This window comes from Dreissena polymorpha, chromosome 13, assembly GCF_020536995.1.
Source record: "Dreissena polymorpha isolate Duluth1 chromosome 13, UMN_Dpol_1.0, whole genome shotgun sequence".
Classification (NCBI taxonomy): Eukaryota; Metazoa; Mollusca; class Bivalvia; order Myida; family Dreissenidae; genus Dreissena; species Dreissena polymorpha.
This window is the reverse complement of record NC_068367.1, coordinates 67,760,610-67,783,708: the sequence shown is the minus strand read 5'-3', so window position 1 is coordinate 67,783,708 and position 23,099 is coordinate 67,760,610. Positions and strand designations below refer to the sequence as shown.

Below are 23,099 nucleotides of genomic sequence, written 5' to 3'. Positions count from 1 at the left end.
AAATGTTCGGTTCCGGATTTATTATTGGTTAGTTCTAGTTTGTTAACATCATTTGAACTGTCCAGTTTTCACTCTTGTTTTCATAACAATTGTTTTCCCAATAGTGACTGGTTGGAATTATATTATGTTTACACATATGCATTGAATATTTGAAAGTCTGTTTAAGCCGGAGTAAGTAAAATTGCGAAATTCGCGAGGAGAGGACTGCCGAAAATCATCAAACTTACAAGTCAAATTTAAAAAAATCATGCGGGGTTATTATGCATTTTAAATGGCAATTACAAATGTCAAGGAGGTGCAGGACAAACTAGTTCTATATGCCGACTTTACGAGGTCTCTCGTGAAAAGAAAAAGCTTCCAACCTAGGAAACCTGGAAACGTTCTATCAACATGTTAATTGTTATATAATGTCTAACTTGGAACTGCACCAAAAGCAGAATACCCTCTGTAAAGTATTCAGGTTATGTTGACAGCTTGCATTGTGCCTTTCTGAGAGTCTAATAAAAACTTTATTTGTAACCAAACAATTGACATGTTATCACATGACGGAAGAAAAACAATTGTGTACTCTAGTATGCTGTGACCAATGTAATACTCGACCGAGTTTCATTAATGTTTTTACCGGACATTTTTTTTTTCATTTTTACTACTTTTTTAAATAAATTGTTACTTAAAAAAATATTTGGCTTGTCTAATCAATGTAACCTTTATTTATGAAATTAGTAAAAATATCCGGATCTAAAAATGAAGTAAAAGCTTAATTTGTATCCGAACAATTTATTCTTTTTTTTTCGTCGCAGCTTTAATGTTGTCCGACCTTTATCTTTTAAAGGCTGTATAATGTACAGAGACAATTTCCTTATTTTTTGCAACCTTATTGAATACAGATGTAGCAAAGTGTTTGCAGTTTCTATCGTTGTTGTCGTATTCCTTCTTTAACTCCCCCGCTAGATACAGCCGATATAAAAGGGTGTGCATGCTCATATTTCCTTCGTCGCGGAGCATCATTTGTACGCCTGGTAGACGCCGTTTCTGTCTGATTGTATATAGTGCAGCATCTGAACGTTTACTTCGCTGTAGAGTGATGCCATTCGAATCTTTGTCAATTGACCACCACCAATTTTGCGTTTCAAAGACGACGAACATATGGAATAAAAGTGGTTTAGTTATTTGCCATTTATACAAGGGTACTTCATACACATTGACACGTAAAATATCCTCATCAACACCGACAAGAGATTTATATTTGGTCATAAGGTCCTCTCCTTTAATGTTGTCGTATTTGTCGGTCACTTTGAAGGCAGCTTCGGTATCGAAGTAAAGTGTGAACTTCCATGTGCCGTTGCGTTTACTTGGCTCTGAATCCTGGAAACAATAATAATGCTAACTAAGGACTTTCGCGGGAGTAAAAATGGGCCACAAATGATAACGTGTAGGAAAATGAGATGAAACAAATGGGGAAATTATTTCTTCTCGTTTTCATTGTAGGGTGTTGAGTTCCTTACTCAAACGCGTTAATAATTTGACACATGGTTTGATATATTTAATGTATTGTGGTAGAGGACCAAATTACGACACCAGCTATGAAACCGCTAGGCCTTGTATATTAAGATTTTTATGGATATCCTTTATATATGCAGTGGGCTGGAACGATTGTATTATTTTTGAAAGACGATCAAGAAGATCAAGAAAGAATCGTTGAGTAACGTTTCATGAAAATTGCCAAGCCTTCCGTTTATGAGATGTCGTTCGAAGCGATGCGTTGACCATGGCCGACACACGATATACGACAAAGTACGCCGGATTGCTATCCATCACGATAGTTTTTTGTAGCAATGGTACAAACATACAAATATGCGTTCAGAAATTATATGCAAACTTGAGTATACTTTTTCACAAAAGGTAACCATGGCCTATGAGTGCTCAAGTCAGTAACAAGTAGGCGATCAAACAATACGGAGAAGTGTTCAATAAGGCGAAAACAATGAAGGTTTTGCTAAAAAGGTGACTCAAATTATTCGCATGAAAAGCTCACTATATGTACTATTATACGTAATTTAATATATTTTTAAGCAATTTTAGACGCGTTCACGATCACAAAGATCTGACATAATGTACAACGCAACTCTTTCTTCGAATCTTAGAATCGTTTCCTACGACCTTTAATGGTAAGCACCGAGGCATGAACAATAAGTATGTACATGCCACGTGTTAATTAACTTATTTCATTGAATTTTCCCCCAATAGTATGAAATTAAATCAAAACATGACATATCCAAAAAGAACATATGACAAAGATATTTAATCGTTCAACAATGCCAACGTTTTATAAATAAAAAAGAGAACAGTATGTCAATGTTTGCAAGGTAGCCACACGTCTTTTATTTTTTAAATATGTACCATTTCGCCAATTATTGAAATATTGTATTTTATATCAACACTTTACACATCAGATATATTATACGCACCATGCTTGGGAAAACTCCTGCCCGAAATCCAATCTGAAGTAAAATCCGTCGTTAAATTAATTTTATAAACACATTTCAATTTTAACGAGTGAATATCAAAAAATCAAATAGTAGTATTTTTAAATACTCTCCAGGTAAAAAACAGCACGTTGCAGTTTTCGCGCTTCTTTTGTATTAAAGAGAATTTCGCGTACGATGTTGCTGATTCAGTGTCGAAATTCAAACTAATAGTAAGTGCTGATATTTTTAAATCGAAACTTGAATTAAATTCCAATACGAATAGAGAAGTTAATATTCAAAAGTTTATATTGGTTTACATTGGACTACTGCTTGAAGGTCATATAGTTTACGGTAATTAAATGCTTATGGCATTTCAAAATTGTAAACTGAATACGAATACCGTACTTATATTTCCATAATTGGGCTATTTTTCATAGGTTTAGTGTAATCATTTAATGAAAGCAATTCAACGGGTTTCAATATTTATTGCAGAATTATTTTTTTTACGTTTATCATTAAGTTAGAATTATTATTACTTTATCTCACCTTTACGAAATATCTTATTGATATTTTAAAAAACTTAAGGGTAGATAATAAACATATGAAAACCCAGTCATGTGGTTAAAATCGAGACCAGTTGAAATAAATACACGAACTACGGAGGTTGAGTTTATATATAATTCAAATATTATAATTTGGACATAATATAATTTAAAGCTTGTTATAGTTGCTCAAATTTGTCAAACAATTTTATCAACTCAAAGGATCGAATTATTAAACCAATTGTGTGATATAAGTAAACTACATAGTAATTAAGTAAATAGAGCTCTTATTGTGGTTTTCCCATTTAAATATTGATTTCAGTGACATGAATGAAATTGAGATAAAATAAACGACTTCCCATGGGGTTCATCAAATTTATAAGTCGCCTATGATGTAAAAAGCTTACTATCAGACGATTTTTCATAAAAGATAGGCCCCTGTCCACCTTTTAGGCCCTTTCCCTGGCATTCAAAGCCAAACATTAATCCATAAAAAACTGATCAACCAGCGCTGTCCTAATTTTTCTGTCTCTTTTCATTACGCAATTTCTGGCCAGAAGAATAGAACGTTATTCAGTGCAATTGTTCGTATAGATAGAACACACATCATTTATGTTTATATTGTTGTCAACATTTAACATAAGGGTCTTAAATCTATATTTCATCACATCTCTTCAAACATGTGTTTGATCCAATCCTTTTAACAATTGGTTTGAATTTTATTTCATATTTCTGTTATGGTTTAAATGTGTAACATTTGTATTGTTTATGTTATGTTTCATCCAAAACATCTGTAGTATATCAAAAATTGACATGACGCCTTATCTATGATCGCTCCGCCCACTAAATTGATCCACCAATCAGCGATCGATTAATCGGGCGCACTCGTTAGCAACGACCTGTCCGCCATTTTCTAGACAAGCTACATGTTTAGGTTCACTTTTATTCCAACGAGTTTCTTTTGTTTTCCTCCTCAAAAAAAAACGATTAAAAATGGTTAAACGGTGTCAATGGGGATTATGTATCTCGGACAATCGATATCCTGACAGATTAGTTGGTGACATTAAATTTATTTCGTTTCCAAAGCCGAAAAAGATGCAATGCGGTCTTGACAAGAGCGAGTGGAAGCTTCAAGAATTACCGAGATCCCCTTTATAGAACATTAATTTATTTCATACATTTGAAATGTCATTTAAGCAATAACTAAGCATTTATTAAGTATGCATTATGTCACGTGTGCATGTAAAATAATTGAGAATTTTGGTACCCAATTCGTGTAACTTTACGAAATCCCCGTTAAAAATCGCGTTTCTCTGTGTGTCAGAAACAAGTGAAAACCATTTTGTTATTATTTTAATAAAGACGTATCGATAAAGTCTATCGTAAAAGAGTTATTATTACTGATATTAGTTAACCAATAAACGCGGTAACTTCGGGAAGTCGGTACCTGCGCGAGCGTCTGATACTGTGAAACCATTATATATCGTCAGGCATTAATTTTCGTATATTTCGTCAGTCGACCGATTGACGAATTCAAGAACCTAACGAACAATAATGTCCCATATTTGAAGAAATTAAGACTGAATTACCAAAGGCATGAGGCACTAAAATCCTACGTATTCCACGCATACATACTCCGTCTGTTACGTAATCAAGATAAATCCGGTTTTGACACAAAAGGGTGTAGATTACACAGTAAACTTAACTGACGCGTGACATTTCTCTAAAACGCAAAAGAAGTACAGCTGTATCCACTGCGTTGACTTCGTTTAGCTAGAATTGTAATGATAAGATCTAATTGTTAACAACTTTATAACCCATTGTGTGTATTGTGTTTTTCAGTGTTGTTGCAGAAGATTATACAGTCTCCACGCACAGGATAAGATCCGGATCAAAGACAATAAACAAAATTAAAAGATGGTGATGTATATACTTACCGTATACATTCTCCGCATTCATTGCAAATAAATACAGAACATTTTGATTTGTGTTTGGTTGTTTGCGTTTAACTACAATACAGGTGTAAAAATAGCTTGTGCTTCGTTTTATGGGCTATCGATCTTTTTAATCATTGACATCTTTTACAAGTTTTACGATACATGTTTCAAATAATTGTTGCTTGTAACAATTGGAAACTTAACAGGTAAAGAGAAATTAGCAATCATGACGATTAGTTCCATCCAAACGTAGGGAAATTGTTTTCAAAAATTCACTTTTATTTTGCGCGAATTCCAGGAAATCCCCGGAAAGCACGTGTTTCGAGTATGACGCAATAAACCATTGCTTTGTATCCTATTGCATTCAATCTAATTTAAACTCACTCGTCCATTGGTTGTTACAATTAAATCTGAACTTTGCCCTATGAAACCGCTGTCCCATAATGCACTTTTAATTCAACACTTCCGAAAATTATTGTACTTAAAGTGATAAAATATTTACGATGCAAAACTCTTGAAACTTAAATGAAAACTGGCCAAACAGTTTGCTAACACTAATTTTAACCAATAATCTTCGCACATTCTCTAACTTTCGCCGATAAAGGTAAGATTGTCATTAGTTTGGCCATGATAATAAATGAATAGGAACAAATGGCAAATGGCTTCACTGTTTCAAACCCGGGTTTCAAACACTCGTTAACGGTTATTCGGTTCCACTAATCCGCTAATCATAATAATGATACACTAATGGGGGCAAATTACTGATCACCTGATAACAAAAGACTAGTATATTGACATGTGACAAACAGGCCCCACCATTTTTATAAAAATGACGAAATTTCGTGCTGCGAAAATAAATGATTTCACAGTATTGGTAGCCTTATTAATTTATAATAGCCTGACCGTATTCCATTTCGTACAACGCTAATTTTATATCAGACAATGTCCAAACTTACTGTGTTGTTTTTGCGCTTTAAATTATAGTGATTGATAAATGTCCCATAAGCAATGTTTAATATGATTAATATCACTTTTATACGCAATAACATGTGGGATTGAGGTACCCACCCGGCGTCAGAAAGCGCGTAAAACTTCACCGAATTCCCAGTTATAAAGCGCTATTTCGTGTCAAATACACGGGTAGGGGGAATGTTTCGGTAGTAATTTTGTTAATAACACGGGTAAATACCGGTGAAGTGTTAATTTATTGCAAATACCACCATTACACGTAATAACGGGTTCGATTTCGGTAAGCGCGCAAGCGTTTGAGAGCGTGTTTAATGTACCGATTTACCCGTTTTTAATAGCTGATGTTCTCTTTAATCGTATATTTCTTTGCATTTGCAGAATAACTAAATGGCATCAACCCCTTTACAAGTGTAATATGGTGTTCAACAAGCCCATAAAATCAACCGGAATATCGCGTAAATCTATATGCAGTCTATAGGCAAAGAAGCCATTTTGGTGTTAGCTTGTCTAGATTTTCTTCTCGCTGAGCCACGTGATTAAGTGGGCGGAGCGATCACTGATAAGGCGTCATGTCAATTATCGCAGGAACATTTTTAGGAGACGGACTTACTGACAGACGGACAAACATATCGGGCAAAGGATATCCATACAGTCCTTTCCAGTGGATCTATTTTGATACTCTCTACATACTGCATGCACTCACTTTTGCAAGCTCTGTCAAATTAGTATTTTCATACCGTAAGCGTCCAATATTTTGTGTGTGGCACTTCAGTAGCGTAAGTAATTATGATAAAATGGGAAATGACTGTTTTATCTGGATTATAGTTGATGTTACATAATCACGTAAAGCGGCAGAGCCCCACATAAGGTTTAATTTCAAAGGGTATTTTCCCACTGATCTTTTGGTCTAAGAATATTATAAACCATACTCATAAACTTTAACAGGGACCTATACAGGTCCCTGACTTTAACGGGTATTAAATAAACAAAATGTGCAAATTCCATAGAATATATGCTGTGTTATATACATATTAATTAACACATGTAGTATATAATATACATGCCTATCCAAACATAATGTGTACTCAATAAACTTGTTAGAAAACATGTTTAGAATGCATCTTCTGCATGTTAACCATTCATGAACAAGTACAGTATTTAACTAAGGAACACGAACCATTAGCCTAGATGCGCTGATCGTTTGTCCTTTGCATAATGTACCTACAATCGGAGGTCAGGTTCATCTTTAAGCCAATCGTTATATGCTTCCATGATTTCAATTTGTAGTCTTTGCGACAATGTTTTGACATAATACGTATTGCTTTCTTGTTGTTATAAAGTCTGCAAATATCCCTTTTGCTTGTCGAGAAGTACCGTTAGAATAATCGCGACTGAAATATTTTAATATATTGTCTGCATAAAGTGACTGCTGTCGCTTAATTTTTTTTCACAAATTGATTTACCATAAGCATTGATCACATCATTAGTACAAGATAAGTATTGATGCAAAGCATCAAAGGGCGTCCGGAATTTCAGTGTAAAAGGCACTCAATGAAGTTACATGGAACGATTTTTTCTATTGTAAATATTAACATATTGGCCGATTATTTTAAACAAAATAGAAAAAGATACTGGTATAACAATTATCTATAATTTTGTGTTATAACCCCCAAATAACCATTATTTATGATGTTGTGTTTTAACCCCCCAAATAACCATTATCTATGATTGTGTGTTGTAACTCCCAAATATTTCATAGTTCATTTTATTTACATTGGTTTCCTTTTTTACTGGCATCCGGGTGCAGTTTTGATTTATGGAACAGAACTGTGCAGGTTTTAAAAAATCTGCTTCATCTTGTAAGTGTAATTTCATATTTTTCTCAACTTCAAGGGGAGATGATTCTGAACTTATTCTTACGTTGCTCATTTACGATAGGGGTTGAGTACTCATTGATATGAAAACACTGTAAAAGTTCGAAAAAAATGAATGAAAACTGTAAATTGCATAAAGAATACTTTGAAATTCAGTAAAAGATCATAATATATTTATTGCTCCGATATTCAACATTTTCAATAGAGTTCGAGTAATACTGATATAAAAACACAAGTTTGGAAAGATTCAGACGAAAGTTGTGAAATCTTTTAAACAAGTGGAAATTGTTTATTTTGTCAAATTTAATAGAAAAAAATTCTGGACCTATTGTCCCGATGTTTCTCATTTTAAATGAGGTAAAAATGCTCATTGATATGAAGACACTGTAAGTTTGGAAATAATCTGATGAAAAATGTTGACATAATCACCTAACCAAGCAGTTTTTCACTTTTATTTTTAAATTTAAAGAGACATAATTCTGGACTTATGGTCCGATATTGCTCATATAGAGTTTGCGTAAACAACTTCAGTCTAACGCTCTCCCAACTGAGCTATTCCGGCTGACATCATTTATGTACTGCTATTTGGTGAAGTTGTGTATAGCGATCGTTATTATATGTCTATTAATAAACTAATACATTGTACGTTATCGTACCACTACGCCTTCCAATAAACTTTCTTGCGCGGTAGGTCGTCAAATATCGTATTACATTGATTCTCCACTAAATAAGCAAATTAGAAAAACCACAAAATAAATATATTTTGATTATGTTTTGTTTTTATACAAAACCAGAAAGTTTCGCGTATTGGCCCAGTCCCTGTGATCTTTCCCCTGTGATCAGTTTTGGATCAGTTATTAATTAAAACAAATAGCTCTGCATTATTGGCAATAAATGTTATAATAAATGTAATAGGCACAAATGCAGTACTTATTTACACTAATTTACTTAAAAAATCACCACTATGCAAGATATTCTTAAAACAAAAATATATACATTGATCCGTAAAATAACTCCTCCTCCTATAAGCGAAAAAAAATGCATTACATACTAGTCGCCGCTCTCCAGAGCGACGGCAATAACGTTCCTGCAGCTCGATAAACTTTAAAATTAGCGTTTAACATAAGGACAAGCTTTTTTACAAATATTGACTGCCGGTTGCTTTACATAAATGTGTGTTTATACACAAAACCTTAATAACAGAATAGGATTAAAGTTATTCAGCTAAATTATATTAATAACTATATTAATTAAACACTTCGCAAACCTGCAAGCTGTTGTTGTGAACACATACATTAAACCTGTATAGATAAATACAATATGATGATAGAGTAATGCTGTTTCTCCTCAACGTGTATGCATTTCCATTCCACGATTTCACTCAAAGTGTTTGTAGTATACAAGAGATCTGATTTATATGAACATCTGTGAAAACATAATCACATGACAAGACAATGCCATTACCTTCCTGATCTGTATCCGGCCTTCGGGAATCAAAGCGCTGTAGGCATTGATAGTCTGTTGGAAATATATTGCTGAAATTAATGTTTAAGGAATAAACAGTTAAAAATTTAAATGAATTTCATAACAAACAATTTTGAAATAATAAATACAGTTAAATGAGACAAGATGTGTTTAAATGTTGAACGTGTAAATTGAATCAAGAAACATTCGGCAGAAGTTCACTACAAAAAGTTTAAACATGCATGGTTATGTTATTGGTCTGTCTGAGGCATAGGTACATACACGAGTGGAGTTGTAATAAATACAACTCAGATAAATGGTAGAATTCGAAAAATGAATATTTAATCAAAATGTGTCACATTTTACCTCAGTGTGTTACCTTGACACTCTGAGTTTTACATGTGACACATCCAGATAAAGGGGCACAATGATATCAAATTATTACAGAATCCTGTCAAGCATAGTTAAATCATGGCCAAATTATGATACTTAATCAAATGTGTGATCTTTGACCTCAATGTGTGCCCATACCTTATCCTCAAGCAAATAAGAAATAAATAAATAACTCCGTTAATGACATATGGAGGAGGTTGTAATTATGTCTGCATAAGCCAGTCGTCAAAGTCTCTTTCGTCTTGCTTAAGTTCCCAGCGCACAGACATCCCCCCTCGCCGACCCCAACCCGAAAGAGAACCTGAGCCGACCAAGCCGGACCTGTCGCCGCCTCGAGCCTCCGCCTGCGGAAATAATAAAACAAGCACTTCTGAATCCACACTCTTGACACTCTTGCACAAGGACACTCTCCGCTGGAGTTGTATGTTGTTTAATTGGGTGTGTGTTGTTGTATAAGAGAGGCTAGTTCTAATAAAAAACTTACTATACATATACTTACCTTTGGACCGAGATGGCTAGATTTTTTAGGGGGGGGGGGCAATTTCTAGATTTATCGTCTTTTTTCTTTGAGTGACAATTGATAATATTCCTTCTTTCTATGCAACAGATGTCGTTAGTTATATTGAGGCCTGATAGATATTATGTTTATATGTGGATAGTTTATGAAAGCGAAATAAACCATTAGAGTTAATTGAAGAATGTTAGCAGATGTACTTTTGCATTTCCTATTTATGATTAGTATTGTTGGCAATATTTACATACTAACAAGCTAACTAGCATGTCATAATTAACATGAGACACTAGAGAAAACCATCACATTTGGTTGAATTGTAATCATAAGTAGGTCATGTCAACAGGCCGTGGTCGCGCAGGTGGGATAGAGATTCATCACGTGTTCGTTACTAGTTCCGCTGTTACGCTCTTCCCAACATATTGTACTTTTTTCAATTTCTGGATTCATATGTGCATGGTTGTTTGAAACGGAATCTGTATAGTGCCATCTATAATATCGCCCTTCTTTAGTCGAGGGCGACACAGGACACAAGAAGCGCACACGATATTTTGCGCGACAGTCGCGGCGACGCACGATATTTTGCGCGACAGTCGTGGCGACGCGCGATATTTTGCGCGATACACGAAGCGACGCGCGAGAATGTACCACAGAATATCGCCCTGGTGTAGGTAGCCCAAATGGCGATCTATTGTGCTAAATATATCGTGCGTCGACGCGACTGTCGCGCAAAATATCGTGCGTCGCCGCGACTGTCGCGCAAAATATTGTGCGTCGCCGAGACTGTCGCGAAAAATATCGTGCGTCGCCGCGACTGTCGCGCAAAATATCGTGTATCGCTTCGTGTGTCGTGTCTAGCGTTCAAAGGGCGACGCGCGAAACACGAAGCGACGCACGATATTTTGCGCGACAGTCACGGCGACGCACGGTATTTTATTATTCAAATATCGCCCATATTATCCGAATCTCGTGTATCGCGGTCTAATTTCAGACCGCGACACACGATGCACGAAGCGATACTCGATATTTTTCGCGACAGTCGCGGTGACGCACGATATTTTTTAAACTCTATCGCTTACATTATAATACAAATTTACTTAATTAGTTAAAAGATGTGTTATGAATTATGAATCGATAGGCTGACGCAAGCTGGTGTTTATTTTATTAATTCAAGACTCGATCGATAAGTAACTTGAAAATGTTGTCAAAAACTGCTACGTAATAGATTTAACACTGAAATGCGAACAAGAACCAAATCTGCTTCCTTGTAGCTTACAGATTTTGTCAACAAGCGTTAAGCTATTACGTCAAAAACTTAACACCATAGGAGATAATTTGGTACCCGAAATTATGAGAATTACGAAAAATGCGGGTTTAAGAAATTGAGATATAAAAGAATAATCAATTATGAGATTTATGTAGTCTTTGAGTACGTGAATGGCACCGAAAATGTTTCAGAAGAGCGTTGTGTATCAAATGATAACACTATCTATTTTAACGCCAATCTACGGAATCCGGATAGTGTCATCCATAATATCGCCCTTCTTTCATCAAGGGCGACACACGGCACACGAAGCGATACACGATATTTTTCGCGACACACGATATTTAGCGCGATACACGTAGCGACACGCGAGAATGTTCCACGAAATATCGCCCTTGTATAGGCAGCCCAAAAGGCGATATATCGTGGTAAATATCGCGTTTCCTTTCGTGTATCGCGCAAATTATCGTGTGTTGTTTAGTGTATCGAGCAAAATATCGTGTCTCGCGTTCAAATGCCGACACACGAAACACATATCGATACACGATATTTTATTATTTAAATATCGCCCATATTATCCGATACTCGATAGTTTGTGCGATACACGAAGCAACACGCGATAATTGTTCTGTTCAAATGTTCTGTTGTAATAATATCGCCTGTCGACTCTCGCGTTTTTAAACGGTGTAACAGTAATTTTAACCATATATTATCAATATGACTGCCCTATTGGCGCCCATCCTTGATGCACATGCTTGACGACGTAAAAATATTTCCTTTTTGTCTCCCCTGATTTTTTGAAAACGCGACAGTCGACAAGCGATATTATTGCAGCGATATTTGAACAGTACAACTATCGCGTGTCGCTTCGTGTATCGCGCAAAATATCGAGTATCGCTTCGTGTGTCGTTTGTCGCGGTTTGAAAACAGAGCGCGATACACGAGATTCGGATAATATGGGCGAAATTTGAATAATAAAATATTGTATATCGCTTCGTGTGTCGTTTAAATTTATATGTGTCGCTTCGGGTTTTGCGCGACACACGAAGCGACACACGATATTTTGCGCGATACACGAAGCGACACACGATATTTTGCGCGATTCACGAAGCGACACGCGATTTTTACTACGATATATCGCCTTTGGACTACCTACACAAGGGCGATATTTCGTTGTTCATTCTCGCGCGTCGCTTCGTGTTTCGCACAAAATATCATGTGTCGCTTCGTGTATCGCGCAAAATATCGTGTATCGCTTCGTGTGTCCTGTGTCGTCCTTGATGAAAGTAGGGCGAGATTATAGATGAAACTATCCGGATTCCGCACCAATCCTCAAGTTACATTATAGTTATTTAGCGCGGTTGTAATAGGGGACGTGATTTATAAAACCTAATATGAGTTTAAAAGGTTAAAATGTGAAGGGTGCTATTATTTCTTTATTAATTTGTCTTTATGATACAATGTGTTATTGAATGCTAGCAAAATATGATTTGACTTCGGAATTATCTACTTTTCTTTGCTAGTTGCGGAAACAGTTGTCTATTCGTTTATTAGAATAGGAGAGGTAATTCATACATTGGTTTACTGGGAAAAATTGTTGTGTGTTATCAATCTCCGTGCAGAAATGTCGTCCTTGCTCTCACATATGATGTGAATGAAATGGAATCGTCGTGCAAGAGATTGGTGTGATAAATTAGTGATTATTCTAATGCGAGAGAATCGATAAATGTCGAAGCTATGTGTTAATTGCCGTTTGATGAGTTTGCATGCATATAATAAATTATGATGCATTCTGTAATCTTTCTGATCTGTCGCATGCAATATATTATAAACAAGTACGTTTGAAAAGTATATCATGATATATAAATATCAGATATTATTGAAGAGCATTTTACCAGCCGCCTAAATGTACATGTACGTGCAGTTTCACACACTTGAGTGGCTACTCTTACGTGAGGAACTAGTTACCTTACTAGATTCACACAAATTTGGACGAATTGTTAAATTATAGCTTCAATTTATAGCTATTTGTTTAGATAGTTTTCTTCTGTGTGGGGTTAAGATGGGAGGGGGGGGGGGCAGGAGTACCAAGAGGCAACCCCACCTGCCCGGTATGGTGACCACTAAGCAAACTCAAATGCTGCCGGGATCGGGATTTGAACCCGGGCCGCCTAGGTGAGAAGCGAGTGTACCAACCATTGCGCTAGTCAGACAGCCCTAAAAATGAACTTAACGCCATTAAACAATACAGGATAATTCACAAAACACACAACTTCAACATCATAGCATCGTAATTCATATTTTAAACGAATAATAACATTGAACATATGTCCATATACTGTAAAAACAAGAGAACTGCTATATTAGAAATTTATTTTATTTATACAATGTGAGCATTGCATAAGTATCGGCCCATTAAGTTGCATTAGTCAAATAATATTTATACAGTTGATATCATCTTTAGCCCGCACTACATTTGATTGAAGTAACAAATATCCGCTGAAGGACGTATACAGCGCTCCATAAATTCGGTCATCTGAAATGTCAATATTTTGAACAGCTACTTCGTCCCCAGCATTCAGCGTAAGAACAACCGTCTGACTTCCTTGGTCATGATGCCAACGGAATGAGCAAATATGCGCGCAACAGCGTTTTCGTTGTGTACTATCGCAGTATGAATCTCCCCACCAGGAGTAGCCATAATCGACGAAGAGAATACGTAAACGCCAGATTGAGGGGCTGTGAATACACCGTGATTAGGGTGGTACCCGCCTCCTTCATTTGTAAGAACCTTCTCAAAGACGATGTTCTGATTAAGTCCGATATGTTCTTGGCCTGCTGCCTTCATTGCAGAAAATGCTACAATCCCCTCTTCAACAAATCTTCTGTGCTCGGGCTGAACAACTGTAACGGCAGTAAAATTGATTTTATTTTGTTGATCACAATGTATTTCTTATTTTAAAACATTGGATTTTCGATAATTAATAATCAGAGGCGTAGAAGCTTGTTCAAATTTAAACAAAACATGTACGAAAACATTGATTTAAACAGCTATTTATACAAACAAGTCGAATTTAAATAACAAAGCGTTACCAGCATTTAGCCGATTTGCCGTTTCATCCGCAGCAGTGAGTCTATCTTCTTTACTATTCAGCTTGGCGAGGGTTCTGTCCGATCTTATCTTTTCATTCACAAGCGATGTGACTTCCCTGTAAGAAAGTGTCTTATCGTATCCGTCCGTTGTGTTGTTTTTCTAAGACAGCACCTTGTCGGTTTCGAGCGCGACGTTTTGTGCAAACAGTTTCATTAGAATATCAAGTTCATTAATTTTTCTGTTAAATAACGCATTTTTACTTTCAAGCGCAGCGATTCTTCTGTCGAAATATGTTTTGTATTTTTCTAAGTCCGTTATTCTTTTCTGTGACAAGTTATTTTCCCATTCAAGTGCAGCGATTCGTTTTTCAGAAGATGCTTGTTTTTCTTCGAGCAAAGAAAGCCTTGCAAGTATTGATTGAGATTCGACATCTGTTTTTGCTTCAACGAGTATGAACAATGATATAACACAAAATATCCAAACTGACAAAATGGTCGTCATTTTAGCAATGAACATTTACTTCGACAGTGCCAACGTTTTAACCTTTTACAACACGACCAACCATGTCTTATCTCTTTGTGCTGGCACGACTTCTTCTAGATGATCACTTAACAAACGTAACCAAATATTTTTCATCCTGATTATAGCTCCACATTTATGAAAATAATGTGTGGTCTCAATTAACGTAAAGTTGTAATAAAATAATTGTTACTATTCAATATTTTTTTCGATGCTTATACTATTATTATTTCCTTCCCTAATGCACAATTTTTACAAAAACTATTCAGTTAACATTCAAATAAAACAGTTCTGGTCATACGGTTAGGTGCATTTTACAAACAGTTGAATGCGATCAAACACATGGTTGTAATCATTATACCAAAACCAGGTTCTGTATTTATTTAACTATCCATACATTATCAGTGAATTATCTTTTAGAAATTGTGTAATAAAGAGTACAAATTTATATAAAGTCCCTGTTTATCAACCCTTCCCTTGCCACAACATCCCATCCACCCCCACACAAAAACACATTCGCGCACAAAAAAGAACACAGACAAAAAACACTTGACAACCAAAAATATAACCATATTTTAAAAACATGTCAGAATTGCAACAAATCGAAGTTCAACGAAATTAAAATTTAAATGACCCCGAAGACAATTACAGCTCCATGGAATAAAATGTTAAATACATTACCGTTTCTGCTCAAAATGGTTGAAACTTAATGTCAGTGTATTACGTATTTGTATTAGTTCTTAGATGGAAGCAAATCAATCGGGGTTTAGGAACCTGAGTTAAAATGTCGTTTGTGTTCGGACATTTGAACTGTGCTTTTAAATATCATCAACCCATAAGGAATTGCGAAAATGTCCCTCTAGATGAATGGTTTGATTGAATTAATGGGGATGTTATGCATTAAAGGGATCTTTTTACGGTTTAATAAATTGACAAAATTGAAAAAAGTTGTTTCAGATTCGCAAATTTTCGTTTTAGTTATGATGTTTGTGAGGTAACAGTATTACTGAACATTTACCATAGTCAAATATAGCCATTATATGTATCTTTTGACGATTTGAAAACCTAAAAATTATAAAGCGTTGCAAAGCGAAACGATGGAATAATTTGGAGAGTTCTGTTGTTGTCGTTTAAATTTACGAAACTACGAAGATTGCTTATATAACGTATAAAATACTTAAACTGTTTACTCGGCGGAATAGCCGAGAGGGCTAATGCGTTTTTACTTCAGACTAACTCCAGGACTCCGTTGGTCACTGGTTCGAGCCCTGGTACCGGCTACTTTTTTCCCCTTTTTAAATTTTATTCTTGATTTTTTACTGGAGCTTTTAAGATCCAATGTTTACATTTATCAATATAAAGCATTTAATGACAAACTTCAAAATATGCCAAAATCTGTGAAAAGGCCACTTTAAATTGAACGCAAAATACAACGTGGACATGACTTAATGGATATCCAAACACACTCTCTATGTCTTACGTACATTGAGGTTGTCCTAAATTGTAATAATTGTAACGCTTTGATGAATAGTGGGTGCGGAGGAGACACACTTAAAACACACGTTGAAATTGGAAATTAAAAAACAAACTGTAATGATGGGCTAGTATTGTTCCAATTGGGAAAATATCCGAGAATAAGATGATCACGTTTTTTAATTAAGCTAACATTCTTCAGGAAATGTGGATTGCTTCTTTTAAAGTAAAGCGTATATGCATATATTGAACATCGCATACCACTTTGAACACAGTGTTTAAAGTATAGCGGAAAATATTGAATGTTAGACTAGATAGAGGCGTAATGAAAATTCGCAGAATTGCGCGGTAAATTGTTGTCTTGGTTATTGTAAAAGCTTCATCTTAGGTTATAATATATGCTTGATTTTAACCCTCAAGGGCTAATTGTTGTATCTTTGCATTTGTTAATTTATTTCAAAGCTGTTCCCAACAACTATTTTAAGGGTTATGTTGCTCAATGTGGAAATGCTTGTATAAGCAGTTGTGTTTCTTCATAACTGTTGACGTTCAAATAGCAAGTTGGATAAAGCGATTTTGTTGCGACACACAGACACCAGATTTGGAAGCTAAATCATGAGACATATACCGATATTAAGCCTGTATCGCTTAATAAGTCGAGTACATGTCTTAAATTCATTTGATGAAACACGTCATTAAACGCAGTTTTACATTAGTACAAACGGGTTTCACGTTACTTTGCTATAACAAAGGCGAAATGATTTCATTAACGTAGGAACGTTGAAACTAAAGTACGTTTTAGTTAATTTGTACATTCATACGCCCGGTCCCTTTAAGTACATATACGATTATTTACTTTGATAACGGTATCGGATATAAGCGATATTCGCTGTAAAATTCGATTTACAATGTCACAAGCTATGTAATTTAGTGAAAAGTCTTCAAACAAATCGTTCAAAAGCATGATTTATCTCCGTTCGCTACTTTTGTGCTCAGTGTTTGTTGGACCTTTAATGCTCGGAGTTTGCGCACAAGGCACGTGTAATGGTAATACTCCGTGTTTGTGTTCCTATGAAAACGGACAGTTTCTAGATTTCACGTCGCTAGGGAACAAAGACGATACTCCAAGGTAATCCTATGAAAGCCTCGTTCTCGAAAAACTGGGCATAATTCATATGCGTTAAGTGTTGTTCCTTATTAGGCTATACAGTCGACACCGCCTAATCAAGGACGGCACTACGCTTTTATGAAATTTGTCAGTAAAAAAAGACGAAAATTAAGTTTAGGTGCAAAGTGTCGTCCCTGATTAGCCTGTGTGTACTGCTATTAGGCTATTTAGTTACAAAATTTTATGCACATCGGGATATCTATATGATGAGCGACATTTTTAAAACTTTGATTAAAAAGAAATTGGTACGCACTTATGTCCATTTGGCAGAAAATTGTTTTGAGCGAGACACATGGATCATATCCCGTGTTCATAGTTTTTACGAGTACAACATGTACGTAGTTGTTAACACATGTGGTGAGCGTGTGGTTAAGATAATAATTAGTAAACGCATCATATGAATAAGAAATAAACAAATTATAACGAACAATCAACTTCTCTGAAAAAATCACTATCAAATATATTTAGTAAAACATCATTTTAAATGAAAAAAAATCAAATAATAACGAAAAATCAACTTCTCTGAAAAAATCACTATCAAATATAAATATTAATTTTCTATTCAAATTAATGTTTTTATTGATTATTATCATAGATACACTCTAACCACATTGGTTGTTAACACAACTGCGGTGGCCGGTCTAACAATTTGAAGCGCACTCGTTTGTTTTTATCTTTTCCTTTTATCTATCTTCAGTGCAACGATCAGTTTAATACATAGTTCGAATTATCGTGTATCAAACTTGAAGTTATAAATCTCGCGAAGAAACTTTAATTTAACTACTTTATCTCAGTCTACTTATTCAAACTCATACGAAACGCGCGCATGGAAAACTGGGCATGATGTATGTGTGTAAATTGTCCCATATTGGTCTGTCCTGTCCGCGGACGGCCCATGCTTTTTAGGGACGACGCATACATGTAACGCACATGCATTAACTCCAATGTCCCCAGAACGATGCTCAAATGACGATTTAAGCGATTTTATATTAGCCTTGATTGTAAACGTATGAGTGTCAACACTGCTCTGGTTGGGATTACTTTTCTTGCATGTATTCGGTTGTTTTTCTACGCGGCGAAGCACATATACAAGACTCAATGGTGTTAACATTCTACATGTCTCACCACTGTTTAATGACCTGTACTAAAGTAGAGCCTTACAGCACGAGTGTCCGGTTAGCGCAGTGTTTGGTACCAATGTTTCTCACATGTGAGTAAGGTTGGTGGTCGCCATACTGGTCAGGCGGTGATTCCTATAATTGAGTGATTACGCCACCCCCCCCCCCCACCTCACACACACACACACCATTAGACTACACCGAAACTATACACTAATGTCGATAAAAACACATGGCTGGACATTGCTGCTATTATCTAAAATGCATCCCAACTTTCGTGAGTCAAATAGTTCATTAGGTAGGAGTGCTGGGACACACTCCGGATTCTCACACAATGCAGCCTCAGGCGCAAAAGGACCTCATTAACTTCGAAATACCCACATTCCTTGCGAGCTAACGGACTATCGTGTAATGGTATACAACACAACGCATATGTATACTCCGTTGTTCAAGGACTGTTTGTGCAAGTGCGTACTGTGTTTACTCATAGACTCATATTAACTATTATTAAAATATTATTTACACGTGTTTTAAACAGAATGCCTTTTTCCTTAAATGCTATTATATGCCAATGATATTTATTTAATACAACTTATTTAAATAACTTCAACAGATTCTACAATGTTTCCGACAAGTATGAATATGCGTACTCCTGGAACCCATGTTACAACTTCACAGAAGGAAATTGCTCCGAAGTATCAGTAAGTAGAAATAGCATTATATATTTAGCCGCGCTCTCTGAAAACGGAGATTAATGCATATGCATAAAGTGTCGTCCCAGATAAGCGAATTAAGTCTGCCCGGATACAACGGAAAGTGTCGTCACTGATTAGGCCGTACTGACTGCACAGGCATACATGTGACGACACTTTTCGCAGATAGATTTAACCCCGTTTTCCAGAACATATGTGTTTTTCGGCGTAGCTGTTTAACGTCACTTTTAACCTTACCTGACCTTTGTAAGTGTCCAATAAAATTCAAATAAAATTTACCGCGGCTAGACACGAATGCATACACTTCATTTATTCATTTATTCCATTGGCTGATATGAGCATACCACCAGAACACTGTCTTTGTAACACTGTTTTACTGCGTGTTCAGCATGAAACAATTTTATATCTAAGGAAAAGGCTTGATGGATAGAACAGTTTTACAATCAACTCTCGACATCAATACAGTTTGTGCGTGCACCTTTTATTTTCAGAGGATTGCCAGGGTCAGAGCGTTTGTACTTAAAGGCTATGTTCTCATATTTAGTAATTACTTCCATACTCCTATCTGTGTACTAGTATATTTAAGTTCATAAAAGTATCGTTTTTCCCTATCCTGATATTCGTATTGGCAAAACCATTTAAAATTGTTTTCGAAATTGAACATTTAACATGTAAAAGTATAAAGTTTTAAACAAGCCGTCGTTCCAGCAGTGGAAGCGTGGCCTCACTTTAATGCATTGCATACCAACCCGCAAGGTATCACAGTCAGTTCGCGGCCAGTAAAATAATCGTTATATAGAACCGGAAATATGTTAAATGAAGATATTCAGCGATATAATTATGGTATGTCAATAATAGATTTTGAATGTGTTTTCAACAATACCATGATACATATTAATTTTGATTAATTTTACAAGAATTATTCAACCATATTGACTAATGTATTAGGCATGAGCGCGATGATTTTTAGATGGGCGCTTTAGCGCCCGTCTAAAGTGCTTAGTGTGAAATTCAGGTCGATACGACTAGGTATGATTAACCCAATACCCGCTTGCGTATCCGCGCAAGAAAGAGTTGTATAATTTATGCAAGAGGTTTGAGTTCTCCAAATATGTGTATTCACAAATGGCAACATTATATTAATATCGTGTTACATTCAATATTTTCGAACGGTGTTTTATAGAAAAGAATCAATGAACAATGATCGTATTGTACGTGTCGCGGAGGAGATTGTTTATGAATGATTAAAATAGTCCACTTTCTGCTGCGTGTGCGTGACGTAGTATTTTCGCTCAGCTCATTCATAAATCTGAGGCTGGCGATAAACAAAGGGGAGTCCGTGTGAGAATAACGCAGTAGTATAAGGTTGCGCTTGTTTATATTCACAGGTCTCAATTAATAATACGTTGACCACGAGTTCAACAATTATTACAGGGATACGATAGACAACATAAAAAAATGTTTCATTATCGCTGAAACTGTTAAAAAAAACATTTAAATATAACAATAATATTCTCTAAAAAATGTAGTCTTGCTGTTTTGAAATAAGGTTTGGAATTTTGTTTTCTAAATAACTTAATTCAAAACAACAGTTTAATTATAATGTTTTTTACTTGTTAGTCGCATATTTACCGCATTATAATGTGTGTTAAAATAGTAAAATTAGTAAAATTCAATTTGCCTTCGCACATAGAAGGAATGGGTCAATTAGGTGCTGCGTTTCCTTTGCTTACTTCAGTTAGAGGTCAATTATTTAAGTAATAGCAATCACAAGGCTCCGACTTCAAAGGAATTGCGGAGCTTTCTTACATAATAAAAGTCGTAGTCGCATGGTATTTGCGTTTTGCGTCCTATTTGGTCACGTGGTTCTTTTTCCCGGTTGTTTTGGCATTCATGATATATGAGGCTATTAATAGATGCGTCTGTCGATAAACAAAGGAAAGTTTACGGGTTATAACAACGCAATAGGTTACGCTCTCGCATACAACTCAATGACGTAGTACAGGTCGTAAAATGAGAGATTCGGGAAAAAGTTGACGCTTATTTATATCAAAGACCCATATTATCTATAGGTCTTTGTTTATATTCTCAATTTATAAAACGTTGAACATAAGTTCAACAATAACTTCAGCGATACGATAGACAAAAAAAAGTTTCATAATTGCTAAACCCGAATATAACAAACAATTTATAATAATAATACGAATGCAATAGCAGAAGGTTAGTAGAAGGTTAAGCTTGTTTATATTCACAATTCTCAATACATACATGTAGACAGTTGGATATGAGTTCATGAATTACTACAGGCATACTATAGGCAACCTCGAAAATGCTTTTTAATCGCTAAAACCGAAAACAACCTAATATATTATATTAAACATATTTATAACAATAAATGTCTTTTAAAAATGTAGTCGGCGTATACGCTGACTTTGAAATAAAATTAGCAATTTACTTTTCTAAATAATTAAATACAATTAAACAAAATTGTAACTATTGTGTTGTGTTTTTCACTTGTAAGCTGCATATTCACCGCATGAAATGTGTGTTAGCATTGTCAAACCACACATTAGTGTGAGTAAAATAAAAAATATACTACGGGAGAGCACTTCATATGTGTCCTCATATGCCTTGTTATGAGTATCTTTCTTCACTATCGAAATATATCGTATGTTTATATTTGATTTAAACGCAGTTTTCTTTCGACACATTTAAATCACACGTCAATAGCGCCGTCATGCGAAAATGGGTCTTATGCGTTTCGGCAAGCGTTTGTTAAACCCAATATGTGCTTTTGCGCAGTCAGGCCATAGGCGATGCTGTTCGCTTTAAAATCACTCAATATGTTATGTTTCTCCTTACCAGAAGGAGTGATAGCTGAGTGGGCTATTTATATGATGGGCGCATATGGAATAAGACCCATTTTCACATGACGAGGGTCATTACAAATCTCATTGCGAATAAATTGAAAATGCCACATTTAAAAATAATGCTTTTTGATACAAAATTGAATTGAAAATAGCAAACTTGTTAATAATGGCAGCCTATCCACACATTAAGGAATGATTTCCAGACGTGCTGACCAAGTACGGCAAACATTGTGGTATGATAATTAAACGATTTTCTCTTATCGTGACACTATACTATTTCGCTAATGATTGTTTTCTCATCTTGGAGGCGAAAGTGAAATTCTGCGAGATGGATTGTAACGCGTAATTGTAACAGGGCCACAATTTGTGTCGTTTGAGCATACAGAGAGTAGTCCGGAATTCCTTACACTGAACAGTGCTACATCCTTTGAATTGAGCACATACGCAGTGATGTAGCAAAAATTCAGAGGTTGTATCTCGAATCAGCTTATTAAATATTCGAAAATATTCATGCGTGTCTGTTGGCGTTATGTAAAAGTCACTAAGATGAAAACTGAAACAGCTACGCCTAAAAGCGCATGAGTGCTCTATACCTATGTTTTTGTTAGCGTTGTTGACACCGTGTGAACTGCTCGGGTAATAAGTAAAGCATAAACAGCAATGTTTATATACTTTTATTCCTCCATATACAAGATACGAAGATTGTTGTATATTTTGAATTG

At 35.6% G+C, this 23,099-nt stretch overlaps 1 protein-coding gene and 1 long non-coding RNA gene across 3 annotated transcripts in view; one reads left to right on the top strand and one right to left on the bottom strand.

Annotated features, from left to right (window-relative positions):
- Positions 1 to 713: 713 nt before the first annotated feature.
- On the bottom strand, positions 714 to 19,946 carry LOC127855466 (uncharacterized). Its single transcript, XR_008037554.1, has 4 exons — positions 19,787 to 19,946; positions 9,255 to 9,991; positions 2,469 to 2,501; positions 714 to 1,365 (listed from the first exon to the last, which is right to left on the bottom strand). It is a non-coding gene; the product is annotated as an uncharacterized LOC127855466 (long non-coding RNA).
- Positions 17,364 to 23,099, top strand: part of LOC127855464 (uncharacterized) — a 57,300-nt gene continuing 51,564 nt past the window's right edge. The window contains exons 1-2 of one of the 2 annotated variants that reach the window (XM_052391047.1): positions 17,364 to 17,637; positions 19,408 to 19,495. In XM_052391047.1, the coding sequence (XP_052247007.1) occupies positions 17,471 to 17,637; positions 19,408 to 19,495 (255 nt within the window). In that variant the 5' untranslated portion in view covers positions 17,364 to 17,470. The remainder of the gene's footprint in view (positions 17,638 to 19,407; positions 19,496 to 23,099) is intronic. The other variant, XM_052391046.1, reaches the window with a different exon arrangement.